This window comes from Myxine glutinosa, chromosome 7 (assembly GCF_964187855.1).
Source record: "Myxine glutinosa chromosome 7, kmMyxGlut1.1, whole genome shotgun sequence".
NCBI lineage: Eukaryota > Metazoa > Chordata > Myxini > Myxiniformes > Myxinidae > Myxine > Myxine glutinosa.
The window spans coordinates 121,357,217-121,381,447 of record NC_136267.1 but is presented as its reverse complement, the minus strand read 5'-3'; the positions used below and the strand labels follow the sequence as shown (position 1 = coordinate 121,381,447).

Sequence of the window (24,231 nt, the reverse complement as noted above, 5' to 3'; positions counted from 1 at the left end):
ATAAATAGAAAAATGGTACTTGCTGTTTTCTTGCTTGATGCTCAGCATTTGGAGGATAGAGCATGGACAAACCTAATGGGTGGTGAGGGGAGGGATTAGTTACACTCTTGTACACGGGGTGCCAAAAATAGCAAAACATTCTCCCAACTGTAACTGTAGGAGTTAACGTCGAGTTCATCACTACTCAGTTACAAGCCGACTCCCTCTTGGCTGCAGAGTTACGGGTTGGCGGAAGGCAAGCCTGTGGAAGAGCTTCGAGCAATGGCACGAGCAGTGGGCCAAGCCTGTCCGGAGTACAATCCCCCGGGAGCAGAAAACCTACAGCAGGTCTTGAGAAGTCACATTCGCACCCTTTCTTAACTCACACATACACCACCATCACATCTCTAGCAACTTCCTGCAGTACATTTTGTGGTTAGACACATCACGTGCTCTACTTTCACAAGCTGTGCTTCTTACTCCCTCTCTGTAATCGTTTGCTTCTTACAAGTGAACAGTTGCAGTTGGGAGTCACATTTTTGCATCATGGACAAAAGGAAATTTTGCCCAAGTGTGTAGATCTTCAAAATATAAAGACAAGCTGTGCACTTAGATGGATGTCAATTTCTGGCCTGAACAAGTTATCTTTCTAACTCCCTCTCTCAGCTGAAGCAACGAGTGCTCGAGTTTTTCCATTCTCTATGCGATTCTCTTGCCCCAGTCCAGTTTTGTTCTGGAGAGCTACCGTTGACCATCAATGGGAATGTGTCCTCGACCAGGAAACCTCAAACCGTCGAATCCATGTCTTCAACCACGTCTTCAACCACACAAACAGAGATAAGTCCACTCGAAACTGGTTCTCTTCATCAGGCGGAGAGCCAGAATGAAGGCCCAGGTGGAGACCTGGGTGCAGAGGTTCTGGTGGTGAGTCACGGTGGAACCATCCGCCAGTGGATCCAGCATCTAGTGCATGACCTCAGCTGCGCCATCCCACCGGGTACACACTCGCGACTCAATGTAGTGTCACCCAACACCGGCCTCTCTCGCTTCCTGCTTGTACTGCCGGGTGGCGGACGGCCACCCACTAGCATTCTCTGCATCTACCTGCACCACAGGCAGCACCTTCAGGATAAAGACAGCCTGACTGTTCCCTTGTGATGTGCCTGGGCGTTAGCTCTGTATTTCTTTGAACTCGTTTAGATAAAGATTATTGTATTGCAGTCTTTTTGTGAAAGTAATAGTTTTAGGATTAAAGCTCAGTGTTGTGTTCAGCATTAAATAGTGGGATGGTTATGATTATGTGCATCATTCTCCTTACTCACACAAGTAAAGAATTGGAATGACCTTGGAAAGTTATTAAAGCTGCCAAACTATAACCATGGACCGACTACTTGGCACTATCCATCTTTCTTCTAATGTCTGCATTGAAGAAGATTCTCTCTCTTTCTCTCGGCTATTGTATTATGAAAAGCTTGCTTAATTTGGTGAAAGCTGGTGCAGTATTTAGCATTCCAAGTGGACGATGGATGCACAAAGTCAGGTGACGTTAAGCACTGTTACAACCAAATTCCACACTTATCTCAAGGGTGCTTGCTGCAAACAATTCCTGGTGGCCATTTTTCTGATTCTCAATAGCAACTGGCCTCCTGTGTAGTACATGCCGTTTTAAGCACAGTAGTACGTAACGAATGGCACTTTAGCTCGATCCCAAACAATTTTACTATTACGAACGAACAGTTTGATGAATTTTATTTAAAACCACTATAGCCAGTACATTAAGCACTGTGGCCAAATGGAAACTGCAGGTCAAACAAATTCTAGTTTTTGGGTCAATGCCTCAGCAGTGTGTTGTGTGCTTGCACACCATGGATGTAACGGGTTACTCTCTTTTATTATTATTATTATTATTACTATATTATTATCATTATTTGCAAGGAGGAGGTAGTGGTAGAATGGAAGTACCTTGGTTTGCCACTGTATATGGAGGTAAGGTCGTGTGCAGGGATAGAGACGAGCACTTTATATAGTTGTCTGATCGGGTTTTCTACCAATTGAGCCACATATTGATTGATGCAAAAGCTTTCGTTTCCAGCAGGAATGGGAACACATCGACCGAGGAGTTTGATAATGTCCATGCTGGAGGGAACGTATCTTTTTGCCATGGATTTAATTGCCCAGACACAAAAGTGAGTTACTAACTTGTATACGTAATTGCAGTATCATTACTGTTAAACACAAATAAACCAAACCGTTGACGCACCACTCCTGCGGTTAATTGGGTTAATACGGAAAATTGAAGCTTAAACTTGAAAGCTGCTTTTGTGTAATGGTTTTTTTTTTTTGTCTTAATTGTCAACCTGTCGTCTTGTCTTCTTTAATTTGTCTGGTACCGGCCAGGGCCCGTCACAGATTATTTGTTGTACGAGTGCAGGGGGAAGGGGGATAAGAGCTAAGAGCTTTGTGATGGAAAATTTATTTTGAAGTGATTGCAAATAAACAATTTGCATTCTATGGTGTTCACTTTTTGTCTCTCTTGGGTGCAATTCATCCTTAACGTGGAAGGATGGCAGACTCCGATTTGAAAAGCTGAGCATTACCATATCCAGTCATAAGTTTTCACTTTGCCTTATCACATGGAAATAAAACCCCAAACGAAACGAATGCAACTTCAATTCCCCACCAATTTCCGTGGAAGCAACCACATTCGTGGCTGGCTGTGAAATGGAACGTGGCTCTCGCAAACAATCGGAGAACCACAAAAGCAAGACAATGTCACCTCTTCTTAAGTGAAAAAAATTATGAATGATCCGATCTAATAACCACTTCCTTTTTTAACAAATGCAAGGGGCACAGTGCTTCAGTCAGCGGTTGCACTGCTTCCAGCTGGTGATTTAAGGAGGCAGGTCAACGACAAGATGAGCATAACATCCATAAGCATCTAGATGTGCACAGCTAAGGCCTTATCCATGGGAAGTGGTGAGCGTGAGAGTCGAAGCGACACGGAAGATCTGTGGCAGCATTGCGCTCAGCTGGTAGAACATGTCATCTGACAAACCCTGTGGAGACAAGGCAGTGTGTTCTAGACATGCCATACAAATACATTTGTCTACATCACCAAGGATGGTACATCATACCAAAATACGCAATTTGGTGTCTGTCTGTCTGTCTGACGACGATACATTTTGGCATTACTTATACAATCTCAACCAAACCTGATATGATGATTAAGAGTCACATGATGGAGGTAATAGCGACTTCATTCGCACCTCTCTCCAAGGGGGTTTTCTTCCTTGAACAAATGCCGTATAAACGTGCATAAATAGCTTATTGTGGCGTATTGGAGGGCAAGCCAGAAGTAAAAAAAGATTATAAACCACAAACACTTTTGATTACCTTTTGAAACAGTCGCTACTATTGGTTAACACTAAACTGAAAGGGAGGAAACACAGGTTGTGTTCAGTTACCAAGCAGCTAGCTAACGCTTGCCAAGCCAGCCGTTCCTTTACGGTTTTGAATGGAGTGCTTGCTCAAATGCTTAAACCACTTGGTGATCTCTTCACAAGAAACTTGGTAAATTAGCACACACCCAATGTTCTTGAGACCCGCCCATAGATCGACTAATTTATATACCCCAAAGAGGAATGACCCTTCCTCCCCCCCCCCCGGTCTGTGGGTGTACTAGTCAATTAAATTGGCCACAGGTGGACTCTAATGAAGTTGTTGAGACATCTCAAGGATGATCAAAGGGAATTGGATGCACCTGAGCTCAATTTGGAGTGTCATATCAAAGGGGTTGATTACTTATTGACTCGAGACATATCTGCTTTTCATTTTTTATTACTTTGTAAAAATTTCTAAAAAAAAAAAAATCCACTGATCAAAATCCCAAAAATCCAAAAATCCAAAAAATCCAAAAATCCAAATGGGGGTATTATGTGTATATCAGTGACAAAAAAAATCTCAATTTAATCCATTTTAAATTCAGGCTGTAACACAACAAAATGTGAAAAAAGTAAAGGGGTGTGAATACTTTCTGAAGGCACTGCACATGCTCCTCCATGAGCCTTGGAGCACTACAAAAACAAAACACAGAGGGGGTAGGCAATGTTTTCCCAACAAAAGCCCAGGAATTTGAGATTTGCCCACTACACCAGTACTTTTGAAAAGGGAGCATGGGGTCTTAAATGTAATAATAATAATAATAATAATTCTAATAATTCATTTATTTTGTATAGCGCTTTTCCAGAAGCACAAAGGCGCTTTGACAGAGTGGAAAACATAATGCATAACAATACATGAAAACAACAATTGCAAAAAGACAAGAATCAATAGGGAAATATTTAAAGCAAAATGAGGGAGAAGGAGAAGAGATAGTCAGGGGTTAAATGCTGTGGGTTGAATGTTGAATGCAGTGTTGAACAGGTGGGTCTTTAGTGATGTTTTGAATGTGGTGAGTGAGGAGGAGTCTCTGATGGTGTGAGGTAGTGAGTTCCAGAGGGTGGGAGCAGCGATGGAGAAGGCCCTGTCCCCCCAGGATCTGAATTTGGTCCGGATGGAGGGGGTCAGGAGGTTGGTACCAGCAGAGCGGAGGTTGCGGGTGGGAGTGTGTCTGGAGAGGAGGTCAGCCAGGTAGGATGGGGCCAGGTTATGGAGGGCTTTGTATGTCAAGAGGAGGATTTTGTACTGGATTCTCTGGGGGATGGGGAGCCGGTGAAGCTTGTAAAGGACAGGGGTGATGTGGTCACGGGTCCGGGAATGGGTGAGTAGACGGGCAGCGGAGTTCTGAATGTATTGGAGTTTATTGGTGATTTTTGAGGGTGAACCATAGAGGAGGCTATTGCAGTAGTCCAGACGGGAGGTGATGAAGGCGTGGATGAGGGTTTCTGCAGCCGTGGAGGAGAGGGATGAGCGGAGATGGGCAATGTTTTTCAGGTGAAAGAAGGCTGACTTTGTGATCTGTTTAGTGTATTTGTCGAAGGAAAGGGTTTGGTCAAAGATGACGCCAAGATTCCGGATGTGAGGGGAGGTGGCTACTAGGATACCGTCGATGTTGAGGGCAAAGTTATGGGTGGATTTTGTGAGCGTTTTTGGGCCAATGATGATTATTTCAGATTTATCACAGTTAAGCTTGAGGAAGTTGATTTGAAGCCAGGATTTTATTTCAGTGATGCAGTTTGTCAGGATAGAGTGGGTGTCGGTGGAGACGGACTTGGTGGAGATGAAAAGCTGGATGTCATCGGCGAAGCAGTGGAATTGGAGACCATGACGGCGGATTAAGTGACCGAGGGGGGACAGGTAGAGGATGAAGAGGAGGGGGCCAATAACTGAACCTTGGGGGACACCTTGGGGGAGGGGAGCAGTGGGGGATTTGCAGTTATTGATGGAGATGAACTGGCGTCTGTCAGAGAGGTATGATTTAATCCAAGAGAGGGCAGTGCCGGTAACGTTAAAGGTGGATTCAAGTCGGGTGAGGAGGATGGTGTGATCAATGGTGTCAAAGGCAGCGCTGAGGTCGAGGAGGACGAGAATGTTGAGGTTGCCAGCGTCAGAGGAGAGGAGAAGGTCGTTGGTGATTTTGAGGAGAGCAGTTTCAGTACTGTGGTTGGAGCGGAATCCGGATTGGAATGTTTCATACAGGTTATTGGCAGAGAGATGATGTTTGAGTTGAGTGGCTACAGCGCGTTCCAAAACTTTTGACAGAAAGGGTAGGTTGGAGATGGGTCTGAAGTTGTTTAGGGTGTCAGGGTTTAGACCAGGTTTTTTTAGAATGGGGGTAACAGCAGCAATTTTGAGGGAAGGTGGGACGATGCCTGGAGACAGGGAGGAGTTTATTGTTGCAATGATAAGTGGAGAGAGAGCAGGGAGGGAGGCCTTGACAAAGCTGGAGGGGATGGGGTCAAGAGTGCAGGTGGCAGTTTTCATTCCTATGAGGAGTTCAGAGAGGTCAGTCGGGGAGATTGGGGAGAACCGAGACAGGGGATGGCAGGACAAGGGGGGGCAGGTGGTTGGAGGAGGAGCGGGTGCGGCGGTGGTCAAGCTGTTGTAGATGTTGTCAATTTTGCGTTGGAAGAAAGAGAGGAAGGAGATGCAGTTGTCTACTGTGAATGACTGGGTGGTGGTGTTCAGGGGGCGGAGGAGTTTGTTTATTGTCGAGAAGAGTGCTTTTGGGTTTCCGGAGCCAGAGTGGATAATTTGAGAGTAGTAGGCGGAGCGGGCGCGGGAGAGGGCATCTTTGTAGTGTTGTAGGTGGTCCTTGTAGGCTTGGGAGTGAACTGTGAGACCCGTTTTATTGCGGAGTCTTTCAAGTTGGCGAGCACGAGTTTTCATCAGGCGGAGTTCAGGGGTAAACCAGGGAGCAGAATGGGTGAAAGAAACTGTTTTGGTTTTTACAGGCGCAAGCTGGTCAAGGCAGGAGGAGAGAGTGTGGTTGTAGTAGTCAGTGAGGTCGGAAGGGGTGTGGAGGTCAATGAAGGGAGAAGTGGACATTTTTTCCGAGAGGGTGGATGAGAATGAGGTAGGTGAAAGAGCGTTTAGCTTACGGAAGTTGATAGTGCGATAATGCCTTGGTGTTGGGGCGGGGATGTTGATGGTCAGAGTGATGGCTAAGTGGTCAGAGAGGGTGAGGTCGGAGCCAGAGAGATGGTGCAAATTTAATCCAGTGGAGCAGACAAGGTCCAAAATGTGACCACGGATATGGGTAGGAAAGTCGACATGTTGAGTGAGGTTAAAGCAGGTGAGTAAATCAGTGAAGTCAGTGGTTATTGTGGAGTCAGTGGAGTCCATGTGGATATTGAAATCACCAAGGAGGAGGATTGAGGGAGAGAGGGAACATAGCTGGGTCAGAAAGTAGGAGAAGTCAGACAGGAATGATGGGTATGGTTTGGGAGGGCGGTAGACGACAGCCATGACTGACTGCGTGCGACCAGAGAGTTTAAAAGCCAGGTGTTCAAATGATGGAGCAGATGAGATGGAGATGAGGTTGGTCTTGATGTCTTGACGGTGGATAACGGCAATTCCACCACCTCGGCCCTTCCGAGCGTGGTTTATTGACGTAGGAATATCCATTGGGTGTGGTGAGGTTGAGTGTGTAGTAGTCCAGAGGTTGTTGCCAGGTTTCGGTGAGACAGAGAAAGTCCAGTTTGTTATCCAGGATGTATTCGTTCAGGATGAGGCATTTGTTGTTGAGGGACCGGGTGTTGAACAGGGTGAGCTTGATGTTGTTTTGAACAGCAGGGATGAATTCAGGTGATTTAGCCAGGGTTCGTAGGCAGGAGGTGCGATCGTGTGCGTTGCTGTGACCAGGTGCGCTGGGACGAAGAGTGAGAGTGCGCTGAGCCGACCAGAGGACGGGGATGGAGTGACCTGATTGCAAATAAACAAACTTATGACCGGAGCCACGGTGAATGTACCTGGGTCGTCGGAGGAGTCCATTTGATTTGATGGCAGAGATGCATGATGGGGTGGAGCGGGTATTGAGCAGAAGGAGCCTTGCGGCGGAGTACCGTAGAGCCATGCCAGGCAGGAGCAGAGAGACGAGACGAGGCCAAGGTTGAGGAGGTGAAACAATGGTCCCAACCCACGAGAGCGGGCCTGAGGAAACGAAGGAGCCAGGTAGGTGAAGTCAGGAGCAGAGCCGGGACCAAGCAGAGGGCAGGCAGGAGCAAAGAGACGATCACGAGGCCAAGGTTGATCACGGCAAAGCGGCAAATGCAGCGGAAATCGACCGCCGCCGCTACAAATCTAGATCACGGCGGGAAACCGCCACCAAACCGCTGCGATGGTCACAACCCACGAGAGCGCGCCCGAGGAAACAGCGAGCAGGCGAAGGAGCCGGGCAGGCGAAGCAGAGAGCAGAGCAGAGCCGGTCCGCCGGGGCTCCGCGGGTGTCCTACCGTGCCTGGCGCCGCTATTCTCTCAACTTCCGGGAGTAGGTGTCGGTGCCCGGGGACGGATCTCGCTGTCTAAACATGGCGACCCAAATCGTGGCGACCCAACACGTGGCGACCCAAATCCGCAACTACTGTAGGGAGCCTAGATACACCCACACACCAGGTAAACAAGCAAGTGCTCACAGATCAGACAACTAGCCTAATATCGTGCATGAAGATGGAATACTTTACGATACAACATTGTGCAAACCATCAGGAGGGAAGTTTGTGGACTAATCACGTGGTTGGGAATGAAACCCAGAGTCGATAGGTACGCTACTTTTGAGCTATCCTGTGTTGAACCACGGAATGCTATTCTTATGCATCGACCCAGGATGTTTTTTGCAGAGTGAGCAGACGCCAGATATTTGGAAAAGTGAGCTCATGAAAGCAGTGACAGAACCCGATGCACACGTCATCGACGTGACATGCCTCGACACAGATGGAATTTATTATGCTGGTAAATAGTGACATGCTATTTACCTGTCCTCACTTAACCTCGTAGTTACGTTCTCAGGAAATGTGACTTTAAGAGAAACAATGTTTAGCGAATCACATTTTTCCCATTACAATTGATGTATAAACCATGTAAATGGTAAATGGTAAATGTAAATGGTAAATGTAAATATAAACCATAAACCATATAAACCATGTACGTATATATAAATCATGGGTTCTTCTGAACATTCCTCGTAAGAAAAACAACCAATAAAGCTGAAATACTCCATGTGTAGTACATTCCTCAATGAAAACATTTAAAAATTAAATATATATTTTTAAATACAAAATATATATATAAATTTAAATAAGATACTCATCAGTGATGGGTGTGGAGGTTGTTTGTAGGGGTGGGGTGGGCAGACGGACGAGTGATGGGGTTAATGGATCTAAGGGGCAGGATCGTTTTGATCTTCTCTCCAGACGGCCAAGAGTCTTCCATATTTTCTATGAAACTGCTTTTATTACGGCCTATCTTAGTAGCACTTAAAGGTGTCAAACTTTGCGCACTTTCTTTCATTTCATCCGCATTATTAGGAATTGTTCTTACCGTTGTATGAGCTAGTCCAAGCGCTCTCCTGATATGATGCTTGAAAACATCTAATTTGAATACTTTTTACCCTCGCCTGAGGAGAGGTTATTGCATTTGAGTCCGTTTGTTTGTTTATCCGCACAGAATAAATATGATTTTCTCTGCAACTGTTGGTCTGATTGACAGGAAATTTTCACCATTGGTGCAACTCCACCTGTATAAGTTTTGTATGATAATTATGACATCATAGGTCACGTGGTTCGGCCACCACCTTGGAAAAATCGAAAAATTTTGCACCTCAATATCTCCGAAAGCACTGAATAGAAAAAATTGAGACATGGCTCATTGAAAAGAACTCTCCATGGGGAATAAACTATGTTAATGATGTCATAGGTGCCTCCATTATGACATCATAATTCGACAAGTACAAAACTTCATCCAATCAAGATGAAAGTTTTTGAGCATAATCTAGGAATAAACAAGCGTTACGCCTAGGTCCCCCGTCGGTGAAGTGATGTGAGTTGACAAAGTGGAAGACGCAGAAAACATGCTATGATATGATATTTCGCTCACAAGGTTCAGACATACATGGCGGCGGCCATCTTGGATTTTGACGTGGCGACCCAATTTTCAATAGCCTTCTTCCTTGTGCCTAGATACACCCAAACACCAAATTAGAAGTTGGTACTTTGCTTATTTTTCAAGATATTCATCTCACAAGGTTCAGACATACATGGCGGCGGCCATCTTGGATTTTGACGTGGCGACCCAATTTTCAATAGCCTTCTTCCTTGTGCCTAGATACACCCAAACACCAAATTAGAAGTTGGTACTTTGCTTATTTTTCAAGATATTTCACTCACAAAGTTCAGACATATATATGGTGGTGGCCATCTTGGATTTTGACGTGGCCACCCAATTTACAATAGCGTTTTTCCTTATGCCGAGATACACCCACACACCAAATTAGAAGTTGGTACTTCGCTTATTTTTCAAGATATTCATCTCACAAGGTTCAGACATACATGGCGGCGGCCATCTTGGATTTTGACGTGGCGACCCAATTTCAAACAGCGTCCTTCCTTGTGCCTAGACACACCCACACGCCAGATTAGAAGTTGGTACTTCGCTTATTTTTCACGATATTTCGCTCAAGTTTCAGACATATATATATATATATGGTGGCGGCCATCTTGTATTTTGACGTGGTGACCCAATTTTCAATAGCATTCTTCCTTATGCCGAGATACACCCACACACCAAATTAGAAGTTGGTACTTCACTTATTTTTCAAGATATTCATCTCAAGGTTCAGACATACATGGCGGCGGCCATCTTGTATTTTGACGTGGCGACCCAATTTTCAATAGCGTTCTTCCTTATGCCGAGATACACCCACACACCAGATTAGAAGTTGGTACTTCACTTATTTTTCAAGATATTCATCTCACAAGGTTCAGACATACATGGCATCAGACATACATGGCGGCGGCCATCTTGGATTTTGACGTGGGTTGCACCCACACACCAAATTTGAATGCGGTCCTTCGCTTACGCACGCACGCCCGCCCGCCCGCACGCACGCACAAAACTTCATCCAATCAAGATGAAAGTTTTTGAGCATAATCTAGGAATAAATTAGTTTAGAAAAAAAAATTAATGACGTCATCGGTCACTTGGTTCGGCCGCCATATTTGTTTTAACACAAAAGCCTTAAAAACCACTGAAAATACATCCTGGCGAGTGATTGCTCTTTCTTGTTTTTATTGTTTTCTTACGACCGGACTCGCCACTTATCGAATATTTTGACTCGTCTTTATAAGGGATTGAATCATGCTTCAAACAACATCAAAATGACATGATACAACTGTTCAGCGTTTACACACATACACCTCTACGTCTACGTGCCACAAAGTAGTAGAGTCTGAACAGGCAAACAATGTAATAGCGAACGTTGCGACATTAAAAGGAGATATTGTGTTTCCTCTTGCGTCTGCGACGTTATAACCACACAACGTTTTACCGAATCAGTTAACTGTGTAATTACTGTATGGCTATATAATCATTTCAAAATAACTGACCTGGAATTGCACAGAAGACACTTGCAGCAGCAATTCTTTAAATTTGTATCAAAACAAACAGTCGTTAAAGGTGCATGCAATTACTCATTTTGAAACAACCTGACCGTTATGTATCTGCCTCACCGGTGGAACGAAGAACTGAACCGTGCGCGAAACGCCACCGTCCCACGATGCCATTTCCATCATAAAACCTGTGGCGATAATGATTTGCAAGATCGACAGATGATTGACCTTGACTCAAGCAAACACATTATTCAAACACAACTATTAACGAAATAGTTCATTGAACACCCTATGACATGCAGTCTTGAGAAAAAGGACATCTTTTAGGGTTCTTTAGGGATTTTTTTTTTTTTTTTTTTTTTTTTTTTTTGTATACAAGATCGAGGCTCGTGAAAGAGCGAATGTTCGTTTTAGGGAAGGATGTTCGTTTTAGGGAAGGGTCTTTTCATCTTTTGCTTTATGTTTTCGGCGCACAATCTATATTTCCTACGACCCGTGATTTTGTCCAACTCTTTATATTCCCCAAAGCTGACAGCACAATTGACAAATTTGATTGGTCGTGGTGGTGTTCAATTTTATCCAAGTACCACGAAACTACAGGTTTTTGGAAGTGCCAACAAGGCGATTTGTGTTCTATAATGTTCAAGTATACAAGTAAATTTAAATAAAATTAAAGTTTTAAAGGCTGTACAAAGGAAAACCTTTTTTGAAAGTTTACCACCATTGATGTATCATCTTATACACCACCTTATTTTAACACATTCAATTATTCTTCATGCCTATTGTTTGTGTCCTTTATGACGTCCCCAAAAACTAAGTTCCTGGTTGTATGATTTTCAATTTTGTTTGACTGCCAAGTGCCAATTAAGCACACAGACAAACTATTACCTCACTCATCTCCACACATGAATGATCAGGATCCCGTACAATTTGCCAAATTCGGAGCCAAAGTACCTCCAAACTTTATAGGTCAGGTCAGTCTTCTGGGACTGCCACTGGTAACATGTAACCCAGTGCTACGTCCAGCATGGTCGGATTGTCGGCAACTAAACCGACATCCCTCACTGGCTTTACTAGTGGGGAGGGTGACTGCCAGGACCAAAAACAACACGTGGCAAAGGGCGGATGAACTACTGTAGGGAGCCAATGGCCATCCAGTAAAGACATGGCGTCCCCTAAAAAACACCCATCCGGTTTGGACCGGTTCAAGTCATACCAAAGACTTTAAAAATGGTACACGCTGCTTCCTTGCTTGAAAAGAATAGAGCACGGGCAATCCCCATCGGTTGGCATCCATGGGGAGGAGGAAATTCCTCTTGAAGAAATGGCCCGTGAAAATGGTACGGTGAAAAAAGCAGCACCATTGTTTTGATGTCACTGATACCCAGAGTATCCCAGGAAGTGAGGGTAGTGACGGCACTTCCCCCAAGCTCAGTGGCTGTGTTAAGTGTTTGTCTCGTCAGTATGTCCATGTGTGTGTCGGCTCTATTACGAGCCTTAGCCCAAGTATTAAGAAAAATGCAGGTTCATGTTCCGATTTGTGTTCCATAGTGTTCAAAACATATGATAAAATTGAAATGAAGTAGTTCTTCGATCATAGAGACGTCTGTAGACAGACAGACGTAGCCAAATTTAACCAACTGTTTAAACCTACTTTTCGCTTCACGTGCGCGAGATAATTACCTTGTGCATTGCCAGAAGGGACCAGAGAGGCTATTGCCATTTGAGTGGGTGGACAGATGTGCACCTCACAGATCTACTTTAATATAAATCGTTCATTTTCAGCTCTATTTCAAGGTAAATCAGTTCATTCTCAGATCTATTGTAATCTATATACCGCTCTGCAATATTAAATACTCAGTCTTATTGTCAATTTGGACAGAGACGATTTTAATGAAAATGCTGGCTGAGATAATGGCTACCCTATCGGGCTGATAAGGCCCATTTCAACATACAGTTTAAGAGAGAGATTTTAAAAAATCATTGCAAGGGGTGTAGCAATGAGATGTACTGCATCTCATTTATATTGCTTTGCTGCAAAGCTTCCGCAATCATAAAATCTACACCAATTCCAAATACTGAGAATTCCTATATCTGATCATTATCGATTTCCATCTCCCACACCTTCTTCCCATACTTTCATCCTTATGTGAAAAATGCTACATTAGTCAATCACCGATTAATCCCTGGTGTTGGGCTAGCGGCTAGGGTGCCGGCTTAGGATCCAAGGATCCTGGGTTCGAATCCCGGTCGATCGCTGAATTAACGCCAGGGGGGTTGACTCAGCCTGTCATCCTTCCTAGGTCGGCTAATTGAGTACCAGTTCACTGGTAATTCCCTGTTTGTCGTTAAAGGCGGCAAAAAGGGTTGGCGTCAGGAAGGGCATCCGGCCGTAAAACATTGCTTCAAATAGGGGACCGAAAAACAACAACAACCACGGTTCCCGAAAAAGGCCAACCCCCACTTTGCGGGGAAAAATGGCCTCTAAAGGTGGTTTTAGTCAATCACCGATTGCAACTTCAACTCATTTCCCAACAATTTCAGTGGAGGCTGCCATGTGCTGGCTCTGCGGATCCCTGGCTGGCCGTGAAATGTCAAATGCTTTTTTTTTTTTACAGACAATTGTGGACTCACAAGGCGAAGACAGACTTCGCTGTGCACCACTTGGTCAGTACACATTTTACACTCGGGAACTTGAGTTGATGCTCATTTTGGGGAGACTTTTTGCATGACGGACTTGTCCAATGTGTGATGGAACACCCTCCAGCGAATACAGAGGAAACATATTGACGATTTCTGCTTTTGGCAATGTAATTTTGGGACAGTGGTGTGAGCGAAGAGACACCACCAACATTCATTTTTTCTCCAAGCCTCATACCTTTGACACACTTGAAAACCAGTTCTGCTCTCTTGAGACACCAAGACTCACTCATCTCCTACAGACACAGCAGGTGACAAGATGAAGAGCAAAATTCTCCATCACACGTATGACCAGGCCCAAAGCAACAAATTTCCACTTACTTCAGACATCTCATGTACGAGTAGCAGAGGAAGAGTGAGGGTTGTGATGTCACAGGTACAGCAAACCTATTTAGCAAAACAGAAACGGATAGAATCACAAACGAACTGTTAACTAAAGTGACAGGTCGGTCAATTAAATACCTGTATTTTGTATGATCTACTCGGTGCCCACAAAGTCTTCCTCAATCATTAGGCAAATCAAGCACCACTTGGATAGCTTCCAGTCGATAAGACAATCATAGCATAGCCAGGATGCAGCACTTTAAATTATGGCCATACAACTGAAAAATAAATCTGGAACAAGCATTTATTTTTTTATTGTGATCTTCGAGTTCAAAAACGATGGTACAGGTAGCTGGGTAGCAGTGTAAAAGGTGTTGCATGCAGAATATGACATTTATTACAGCACAACAGATGCTCAAACCTTGATGATATTCCTGAGGCCTGTGATGCTGGGATGACGGGCAGTCATGCGCCCCGACCGTACCTCATCATCCACGCACAAGTGAAATATTACTTGCACTTCCACCAGGTTTGAGTGCCACGTCACATACACATCGCCTTTGGTGGAAATATTGAGGGGAAAAAATCATTTTAAAATGCTTTATCAATGTACAGATTTTAGCTTGCTAGCCGAGCGGACAGATCGGATCTGTTCCAAGATGCAAAGCCAAGGTTCGTGCTTTAGCTCCTCAATGAAAAACGTAATACTTATCCACATGACATGCCGAGGGTTTCCAGAGAGCAAGGCAGGTGTTTCAGGGTCCCCATTTACTTTCTCCAGAGTAAAATTGCACCCTTGGAAAGTGAGCTCTTAAAATCAATGTGACCAGCAGCTTTTTAAAGAGGTTGGGACAAGGCTGTGGTTATGCAGAAGCATAGTTCCTGCTGTGCAGGGTTTTGTGGCCATCTATTATTATGTAAACAAATGTGGCAGAATTTTGAACCCCCCCCCCCCCCCCCTTCTGCCACCTCTCCCTTTTCCTCATTCCTCTTATCTCTCCCAAAGCTTTTCCCTTCCTCTCTTGCTCTCCCTCTCTTGCTCTCTCATGCTTTCTATGTCTTATTCTCTCTCCCCACCTTACATATTCCCATAATAATAATGTGTTGGGCCAAATCGAGCCCAGGCTCGATGGGTCCAAATTTTTTTTCTCATTTTGGCCCCCATCTTCAATTTCCTTCCCTTTTTCTGTTGATATGTAACAAATAGATAGTCGATTATGCATCGATACTCATTCTTTATTACCACATTTCACATAGAAATGTAGCTTTATAACCTTTGGCTGCCTTTTAGCCATAGGGGCAAAGGCCATGAAAGCAAAAGCAACAAGTAGTCTGACCTGGGGACATGTTTTGTAGATTTTTTTCCACACCTTTCTTCTGCTCATTCAGGTCTGCTGTGTGTCTCTTATCTGTCAAATGTGGACAGAAAAGACTGAACATACTGATTGGTTGAACAGTAACAACTGTTCATAATACACTAAATTCACATTCAAAGGATGTAACTGATACGAATTCAACAACACTCTTTGTTTTATAGCAAACTTCGATATATACTACATGGCCAAAAGTATGTGGATATCCGAATATCACACCCGTATGTGCTCGTCGAACATCTCATTCCAAAATCATGGGCATTAATATGGAGTTGGTCCCCCCCCCCCCCCCCCCCTTTGCTGCTATAATAGCCTCCACTCTTCTGGGAAGTCTTTCCAAGAGATGTTGGAACATTGCTGCGGGGATTTGCTTCCATTCAGCCACAAGAGCATTCGTGATGTTGGGCGATTAGGTCTGGCTCACAGTCGGTGTTCCAATTCATCCCAAATGTGTTTGATGGGGTTGAGGGCTCTGTTCAGGCCAGTCAAGTGTTTCCACACCAATCTCGACAAAACATTTCTGTATGGACTTTGCTCTGCACACGGGGGCATTGTCATGCTGAAACAGGAAAGGGCCTTCTCCAAACTGTTGCTACAAAGTTGGAAGCACACAATCGTCTAAAATGTCATTGTATGCTGTGGCGTTAAGATTTCCCTTCACTGGAACGAAGGGTCGCAGCCCAAACCATGAAAAACAGCCTCAGACTATTATTCCTCCCCCACCAAACTTTACAGTTGGCACAATGCCTTCGGGCAGGTAGTGTTCTCCTAGCTTCCGCCAAACTCAGATTCATCCGTTGGACTGCCAAGTGGTGAAGCGTGATTCATCACTCCAGATTACACGTTTCCGCTGCTCCAGAGTCCAATGGCAGCGAGCTTTACACCACTCCAGTCGACGCTTGGCATTGCGCATGGTGATCTTAGGCTTGTGTGCGGCTGCTCGGCCATGGAAACCCATTTCATGAAGTTCCCGATGAACAGTTGTTGTGCTGAAGTTGCTTCCAGAGGCAGTTTGGAACTCGGTTGTGAGTGTTGCAACCGAGGACAGACGATTTTTACGTGCTACACATGCTTCAGCACTCGGATGTCCCGTTCTGTGAGCTTGTGTGGCCTACCGCTTCACGGCTGAGCTGTTCTTGCTCCTAGACGTTTCCACTTCACAATAACAGCACTTATAATTGACCGGGGCAGCTCTAGCAGGGCAGAAATTTGATAAACTGACTTGTTGGAAATGTGGCATCCCATGACGGTGCTACGTTGAAAGTCACTGAGCTCTTCAGTATGGCCCATTCTACTGCCAATGTTTATCTATGGAGATTGCATGGCTGTGTGCTTGATTATATATACCTGTCAGCAATGGGTGTGGCTGAAAGCTGAATCAACTAATTAGAAGGGGTGTTCGCATACTTTTGGCCATGTCGTGTATTTGTACACCCAGAGGCAGAACTTCAGTCATTTGTAAATGATCGACTGATTTTTCCAGATGACTGGATCTTCAGCTTGACTCGACAGTTCTTCATCAAAGTTTTTACCATCTCAAGCCAGAACCTCTCCAAAATGGTGGGTCCACGACCTTAGTTTCAGAAACATTCAGGCAATGCAAGCTCACTTTCTTAACTCTGCCCATAGCTTAAAGTTCTATCTTTCGATGTTCACCTTCCTGCTTGAAGCTTTCATGTATTATACATTCATAATCATGATGCCTTTCCTGCTTATTCCAATTCAAGCTTGAGGTAGTTGCATTCGATGATGACCTAAGATTATGGAATTGTGAATACTACACAAGCTCAAAAAAATGGGACATTTTGTCTGAGGACAAAGTATGAGCTCCAACACTTCACCACAAGGTCACCCTTGACTGTTGCAGGCGAGGATACCTTATATCATACATTTAATATGGAATACTAAAATAAGTCACAAATACAAACCATCTCAAAATTCAAAGCCCATCCATGTCCGCTTTGTAATCAAACTAAACTTTTATCATCAAACATCAAACAAAATCATAAAACAAAAACAGCTAAAAAAAACGTACCATTTATTCATTTTTATTTCTCTCCATATTCTCATAATAAAGGTTTGTTGAAAAATTTATGTGAAAAGATCAAATGGTAAAAAGTTATGGCCTGGATAGACACACTGGAGCTCAATGGTAAATACATAAAGAAACAGAAACAATTAAAAAACCCGGCCATCTCATGCAGCACAACAGTGGACTGGCTGAAAAGGCCCATTTATACTCACTGTGACTTTGCTCTTTCACATTTTGACCCAATTATTCATTAAAGTTCCCCATGTTCTCACAATAAAAGTTCGTCACACACACACACACACACACACACACACACACACACACCCCCCCCCCCCTCCTCGTCGTCTCCTGCTGTACGTGGGACAGACCAAGAGGCAGTCTAGCAGTGCAAACAAAACAAAGAGCTTGTCGGCTTATTGTACCTCCCTTTTCTCTTTCATGGCTTTGTCGGCACGAATTTGCCACCAGCACAACGTTCTGCAGCGTTTCAAGTTGCTGTTTCACGGTGGAGAAATGGAACTCAGTCGACTGTTGGCAAACTTCAGCAAACTCTGTGCAAACAAGGCAAAACGGAGCAAGGATGGAGGTTCAAGAACCCATTGAGACAATGATTCGAGCAAGCCGGATGACGAAACAAACAGCCACACGATTAACACTGACCATCAACATTAACATTTAATGAACATGAACACTGAGCCACATGTCTTCTCTTCTAGACTTGGTCATGACAAACTTCCCTGCAAATGTCTGCTGCTCTTCTTCTGCTCCAAACGGTTCATCTGACCATATGCTTGTTAAAGTGGCCATCTCTCTGGCCATTCTCAGAGAGCATCCTCAGCGCTGACGAGTCTGGCATTTCACTCAGGCCAACTGGCATGGTCTTCAAGCAGCCACCAATCATCTGGACTGGTCTCCCATCTCTGCTGCTTCTGACATAAACTCATCCTGGGAATTCTTCCAAAGTAAATTGCTCTCTCTCATGCACAGATTTATCCCATCTCGTCTTCAGTTGTCTTACCCTTCCTCCCGCCCATAGTACACGGAATCTTGTGGTGAGGCAGTTGCCCTGAAACAGCTTGCCTTTGCCTCCTGAAAGGCAAATCCAACAGAAGGCAATCTCGTTTCCTTTCACAAAGCTCGGAACAAGTGTGTGTCCACCCTCAGGAGAGCCAGGAAGCACTATCTCTCCACTCTCAAGAGTGAACTCTCAAACCTGTCTCCCTCTTCCAAATCCTGGTAGCGTCTTGTCAAATCTGTTTCTGGTGTTTGTTCCTCCTCCATCCCCTCCCTTACCTCAAACAGCTACACAGCTGACTCCGCACATGAAAAAGCTGAATGCCTCAACTCTGTGTTTGCCTCAAAATCTTGTGTCCCAAACACGTCCCTCTCTGTACCCACCTTACCCAGTCGTACCCAGCTGCTCCTGGACGCTGTGTCCTTCTCTCCTGACAAGGTGGAGAAATTTCTGTCAATCCTCGACTCTGATTCTGCAACTGGACCAGACGGCATCAGCCCATTGGTCCTAAAATCCTGATCTGCCGCTCTTTCACACCCTCTCTGTTCTCTTCGCCCTCTCTTTTGCTCACGGTCAGCTGTCATCAGCTTCGAAATCAGCCAACATCACCGCTTTACACAAAAAAGGTGCAAAAACAGATCCTTGCAACTACAGACCAATCAGCCTGCAACCAATTATCAGCAAAGTCATGGAATCCATCATTGCTTCGGATATCAAATCCTTCCTCTCCTCCAATGGCTTGATTTCTGATCATCAATTTGGATTCAGACCAGGTCACTCTACTCTGGACATGCTGCTTCTGCTGTCTCGACAATGGATGGAGGTCCTCAATGTCAAACAGGAAATTAGAGCTGTCTCCCTTGACATATCACGTGCTTTCGATACAGTCTGGCACCCGGCTCTGCTCAACAAACTCTTCTCCTATGGAATCCATGGAAATCCCCACGCATGGCTTGCAGACTTCCTCTCTGGTCATCGTCAACGTGTGCTCCTGAATGGATTTTTCTCATCTCCCCTTCCTGTTCAGGCTGGAGTTCCCCAAGGCAGTGTTCTGGGTCCTGTGCTTTTTCTGGTGTTCATCAATGATCTCTCCGACTCTCTGAAAAATCCTCTCTATCTCTTTGCTGATGACTGCACTCTGTGCTGCTCCATACCTCATCCCTTAGATCGACAGTCTGCAGCCTCCTCACTCTCTGCAGACCTGGACAAAATCACAGACTGGTCAAACAAGTGGAACATGTCTTTCAATCCTGACAAATCTCACACTCTCACTATGTCTCTCCGAAAAGACCGTCTGGACAATCCTCCCATCTACTTTCTCAACAATCCTCTCTAAGAAGTTCTGTCACTCAAGCTCTTGGGTCTCACAATCTGCCATGATCTTTCCTGGGAAAACCACATTTCCAAGCTGGCCTCCAAAGCCAGTCGCCGAATGGGCATCCTCCGTCGTGCGAAGTCATTCTTTGGCACACCTGAGCTCCTCACCACATACAAGGCTTTCATCCACAGCTCAATGGAATACTGTTCTCCCCTCTGGGCCGGTGCTCCTGCCTCACACCTAGCTCGGCTTCACGCTGTTGAAACCAAAGCTTTCAGAATTATTGGAATCTCCCGCGATGAAGCTAACTCTGTGGGCCTTTCACTCACTCAACGCAGGCAGGTTGGTGGTCTTTCTGTCTTCTACTGACTCCTCTCTGGCCTAGCACCCCCCATCCCCCCAGCCCTGTCTGTGCTCTGTCACCCAAATACTTCTACAGGTCGCACAAGATCTGCCAGCAACCCTCTTCTGGTGAAACTGCCAAAATCAAGACTCTCTGCTCATTTTCACTTTCATTCCTCTTTTCTCCTGCCTTTGGAACAAACTCCCCCACTCTGTTCAATCCCACTCCTCCCTCCAGGTCTATAAAACAGCTGTTCACCACCATCTCTTATCCAAAAACTTGATCCAAAACCCCCATCCAAAACCTTGATCTTTTCTACCCCCATTAATTCACCCCAAATGCACTTTTCTGAAATACTGACTTCTTTCCTGGAAGTCCTGGCTGTATCCATGTGGTTTTTACCTCTCCCACCCCTCACCCCCTTCCCACGCCTCCTCCCCCCAGGCCCTTTCCCTCCCACAGATCTCCAGATGTCCCTGCTCTCAAATGTTGTACTTGTGTGCTTCCCCCCTCTCTCCACATCTTGTCTCCTGCTCACTTTATTATGTCTTGTGTGTCCGTTTGTTTTTTTTTGTCATTAATGTTAGCTCTTACACGAGCCTCGATCTTGTATACAAAAAAAAAAAATCCCATTATCAGCACAACCTGTAAACCACACAAATCAGAAGGTACAGGTGGTACAAAACAGCCACATGTGTTTTTGGTATCCATGTTAACATTTCTTTCCACAACAAGAAAACTCCGCGAGGCCCAATCCCTGACCACGCTTGATGCCACTGTCGTGGTCGATACACTCATCGACGAGCAGCACAAGGGCAGCGAGGCTGGATGAGTAAACAGACAGGGCAGTTTGCAAGCGCTGGGCTCGGAGGCCACCAGGTCGGCGGTGTCTTGGCTGGCACAGATCCAGTGCAGCTCCACGTAGCAGCCGCAGGTTATGCATGGTCTTCTGTTGAGCACCTGTAGAAGATCACAACTCCTGCTTTTGTTGTTGCTTATGAAAAGTTTTTCCAAACAATGATCAGTTGAGCCAAAAAAAAAAAAAAAAATCGCACCCATGTCCAAAGGAAGCGGTGCAGTTTGGCAGTATGTGTGCAATCCATGCGAGTTGCAGGACTTCCAGATGCTGACTTTAGAACCCTTTAGAATCACCCTTTAGAACCGTTTAGAACTCAATAGAATTACCCATTAGAGCCATTTAGAATCCTCTAGAACCCAATATAATTACCCGTTAGATCCCTTTAGAACTCATTAGAATTACCCGTTAAAACCCTTTAGAATTACCCCTTAGAACTACCCTTTCGAAGCCTTTATAATTGCCCTTTAGGACCGTTTAGAATTACCCTTTAAAATCCTCTAGAATCACACTTCAGAACTCTTTAGAATTTAACACGGTGGGCTAAACAGGTTCTTCTTCTTCATTTTGATTGACAGATGGACAGATGGAAGGAAAGACATTCCCAAATATTGAAGCGGCTTCAATGCTTAAAAAGACATGTAGGATCATCATAATTACTATTGGGAATTACCGACTGAAGTTCTGCATTTACTACATCAGTCACATGACGTTTGCATCTCCACCAGGTTGAAAAGTAAGCTTCAACTGATATGGATGCGGCAAGCATAGAATGGTGGGAACTTCTCAAAATGGTATTCATTTGTTGCACTGTTTGGCATAACAATGGACAAAGCCAATGGCCTGGCAATTCACTCTAAAGCTTCCAAGTCTTGTGACTGTCTGTGCAGCATGACGGCTGAAAACACTCCACCAGGAGGCCCCAGGTGGATTTCAAACATAGCATTCGTCATCCGAACAAAAACGCCTAAACACCTCTAGTGTTGATTGGGAGTCATGAATAACAACAGCTTTAAATTGAGATAAATGATACAAACAACGATACGAACAACAAAAAACAACAACGAACAACTGATTAATGCGAAAACATGCAGTTCGTGTGTTTCTTCGTTTCTGCTCCTTTTTCACCGCATCACATACCCAGGTGTATGGTGAAACTCTCCTCGAGTCGGGGGAACTCTTCTTCTTCCTCTAGTTTGTTCTCTTGGACGCCGCTGTCCCGCGAGTGTGAAGAATTCCGTACTTCAGCCTCATTATGTGACAAGCAGCAGCCCAACCTCAACAACAGCAAATGAAACCAACAATGTTTTGCGTATCCTAACACTTTAAACACTTACAAGGGACTTTAAACACAAAAAGCATTTCATGTTTCATAGTTTGAAATCCAGTCAGTCAATTACAAGCGAGTTTATAAACAGACCTATGGGGATAATTTGATCATTCATAATTATGATGGCTTGTGCCTTGTTAACCCAGATCCATGCTAATCAGGAAGGTGATCAATAAATAGGGAGTGTCCCAGAATGCAATGACCTCTGGGGTGGTCAAAAACCTCTGCTTCATCATCATGTACCATGCCCTATGCAGAGCGTTGGTGCTGCTGAAGTAGTTACGAGGGTATTATCCTGGTCGGGTCACCGCTCCGACCCAGGAAGTCAAGGCAGGACTCTAAGTAATTTGGCCAGGGTGCCGGGCGATAGCTCACCTACTCTTCATGAAGGACACCATGGGATCTTTAATGTCCACCAAATAATACCGGCAAACGGGACACCCGGTGTAAGGTCCATCCGAGGAACGGCACACACATTGATGAATCACTGTTCTTGTGAAACAACGGGATGACAGTGTATACCTGGGTTGGGATTCAAACCCAAGCTAGACAGCTTAGATGCCAGTGTGTGTACCTCTAGGCCACCCTGCCAGCCATTCTCTGTTTCACATGTATACAAAACACAAAGTGCTTCCACCTCGTTTACAAAGAGCCACACACCTGTTCCTGGCAATATCCAGGTTCTTTAGGTCACCATAGGCCTGCAACAGCCGCTCTTGGAATTCTTGCTTCTGCTGTTCCATCAGTCGACCGATCTCAGAAAGCCATTTTGCCTCCAATGCCTTACACATTAAACAAACAAACTTAACAACATAATTAAAAGGGAAGGGAAATGCATTAAAAAAAAAAGAAGAAATTACAGAACCTAAGCCAGGAAATGTGTGGCTGCAGTGTGTGCCATCTATATTTTATAGCATGCCCTGCAGTAATTCACTCTCTCTGATTCAATAACTCCGTAATACCAATAAGTACCACAAGGTGCTGGCATTCACATCACCTTCCAGTTACAAAACATTGTGATTTGGATATACTAGGGCATGCCCGTACTATATCTATATCTAAAATTATATCCCCCCCCTCTATTTACATGAAATGGTTTGGTCCAAAGCGAACGGCTTGCGAGTACGGTGACAATCCCCCCCCCCTCTATTTACATGCAATGGTTTGGTCCAAAGCGAACGGCTTGCGAGTACGGTGACAATCCCCCCCCTCTATTTACATGCAATGGTTTGGTCCAAAGCGAACGGCTTCCGGAGTTTGGTAAAGAAATCGCCATCGCGTGCACAAACGCGCAGGAAAGCGAATAAATCGCAAATTCGGTTTTATTAGTTTTAAAACATAGTTTAACGCCAACATAGTTTGCAAACGTGAAATAAATGAATACGCTGTCAAATGTGCCATCCGAGGCAGAGTGTGTCCTCCACGTTCGGCACACGCGATCGTTCGCTGCTCTCTGATTGGTTGAATCGTTTTTTGGACATAGCTCGGTAAGTAATTGTCCGATTAATATGAAACCTTGAAAAGGCACATCCTCGGGTCCCCAGCAATATACCTGGCAAGTTTCAAGTATATCGGACCGGTAGTTGTCGAGAAACAGCGGTCACAGACAAACAAACAAACGTACAGACGTACAGACAGACAGACAGAGATTACTGGAATTATAGATAGATACCATTGCTCCGTCATCATAGCGAGATTGAAATCCTGGAATGGCCTCGTACCAATTACCATTGCAGGTAAACTATCCGCAGAGGAACTGCATCAAATCAAAAGAGAAGGCCCATCAACGTCTTCTCAGTGCAACTTGGGATTGGTGTTAAACGCTGCCTTAAAAATGAATGAATGAATGAATTCATTCATTCTGCCTTAAAAGCAGTACCATATTATTCTTCTCTCCTCATTGTTCCTTTATCAAGGGT

At 44.7% G+C, this 24,231-nt stretch overlaps 2 protein-coding genes across 13 annotated transcripts in view; one reads left to right on the top strand and one right to left on the bottom strand.

Moving 5' to 3' along the window:
* The window catches only part of TIGAR (TP53 induced glycolysis regulatory phosphatase), a 28,157-nt gene extending 25,667 nt beyond the window's left edge, over positions 1 to 2,490 (top strand). For all 4 annotated transcript variants that reach the window (XM_078782212.1, XM_078782213.1, XM_068122874.2 and 1 more), the window contains 2 exons: positions 217 to 327; positions 646 to 2,490. In XM_078782212.1, the coding sequence (XP_078638338.1) occupies positions 217 to 327; positions 646 to 1,137 (603 nt within the window). In that variant the 3' untranslated portion in view covers positions 1,138 to 2,490. The remainder of the gene's footprint in view (positions 1 to 216; positions 328 to 645) is intronic.
* The window catches only part of FERRY3 (FERRY endosomal RAB5 effector complex subunit 3), a 34,121-nt gene continuing 12,326 nt past the window's right edge, over positions 2,437 to 24,231 (bottom strand). For 7 of the 9 annotated variants that reach the window (XM_068122869.2, XM_068122871.2, XM_068122870.2 and 4 more), the window contains exons 6-15: positions 22,973 to 23,094; positions 22,123 to 22,259; positions 20,889 to 21,086; positions 17,873 to 18,001; positions 15,383 to 15,454; positions 14,467 to 14,603; positions 14,043 to 14,108; positions 13,900 to 13,957; positions 11,142 to 11,209; positions 2,437 to 3,035 (exon numbers count right to left, since the gene is read on the bottom strand). In XM_068122869.2, coding sequence (XP_067978970.2) covers positions 2,940 to 3,035; positions 11,142 to 11,209; positions 13,900 to 13,957; positions 14,043 to 14,108; positions 14,467 to 14,603; positions 15,383 to 15,454; positions 17,873 to 18,001; positions 20,889 to 21,086; positions 22,123 to 22,259; positions 22,973 to 23,094 — 1,083 coding nt within the window. In that variant the 3' untranslated portion in view covers positions 2,437 to 2,939. The remainder of the gene's footprint in view (positions 3,036 to 11,141; positions 11,210 to 13,899; positions 13,958 to 14,042; positions 14,109 to 14,466; positions 14,604 to 15,382; positions 15,455 to 17,872; positions 18,002 to 20,888; positions 21,087 to 22,122; positions 22,260 to 22,972; positions 23,095 to 24,231) is intronic. The other 2 variants (XM_078782211.1, XM_068122873.2) reach the window with 1 other exon arrangement.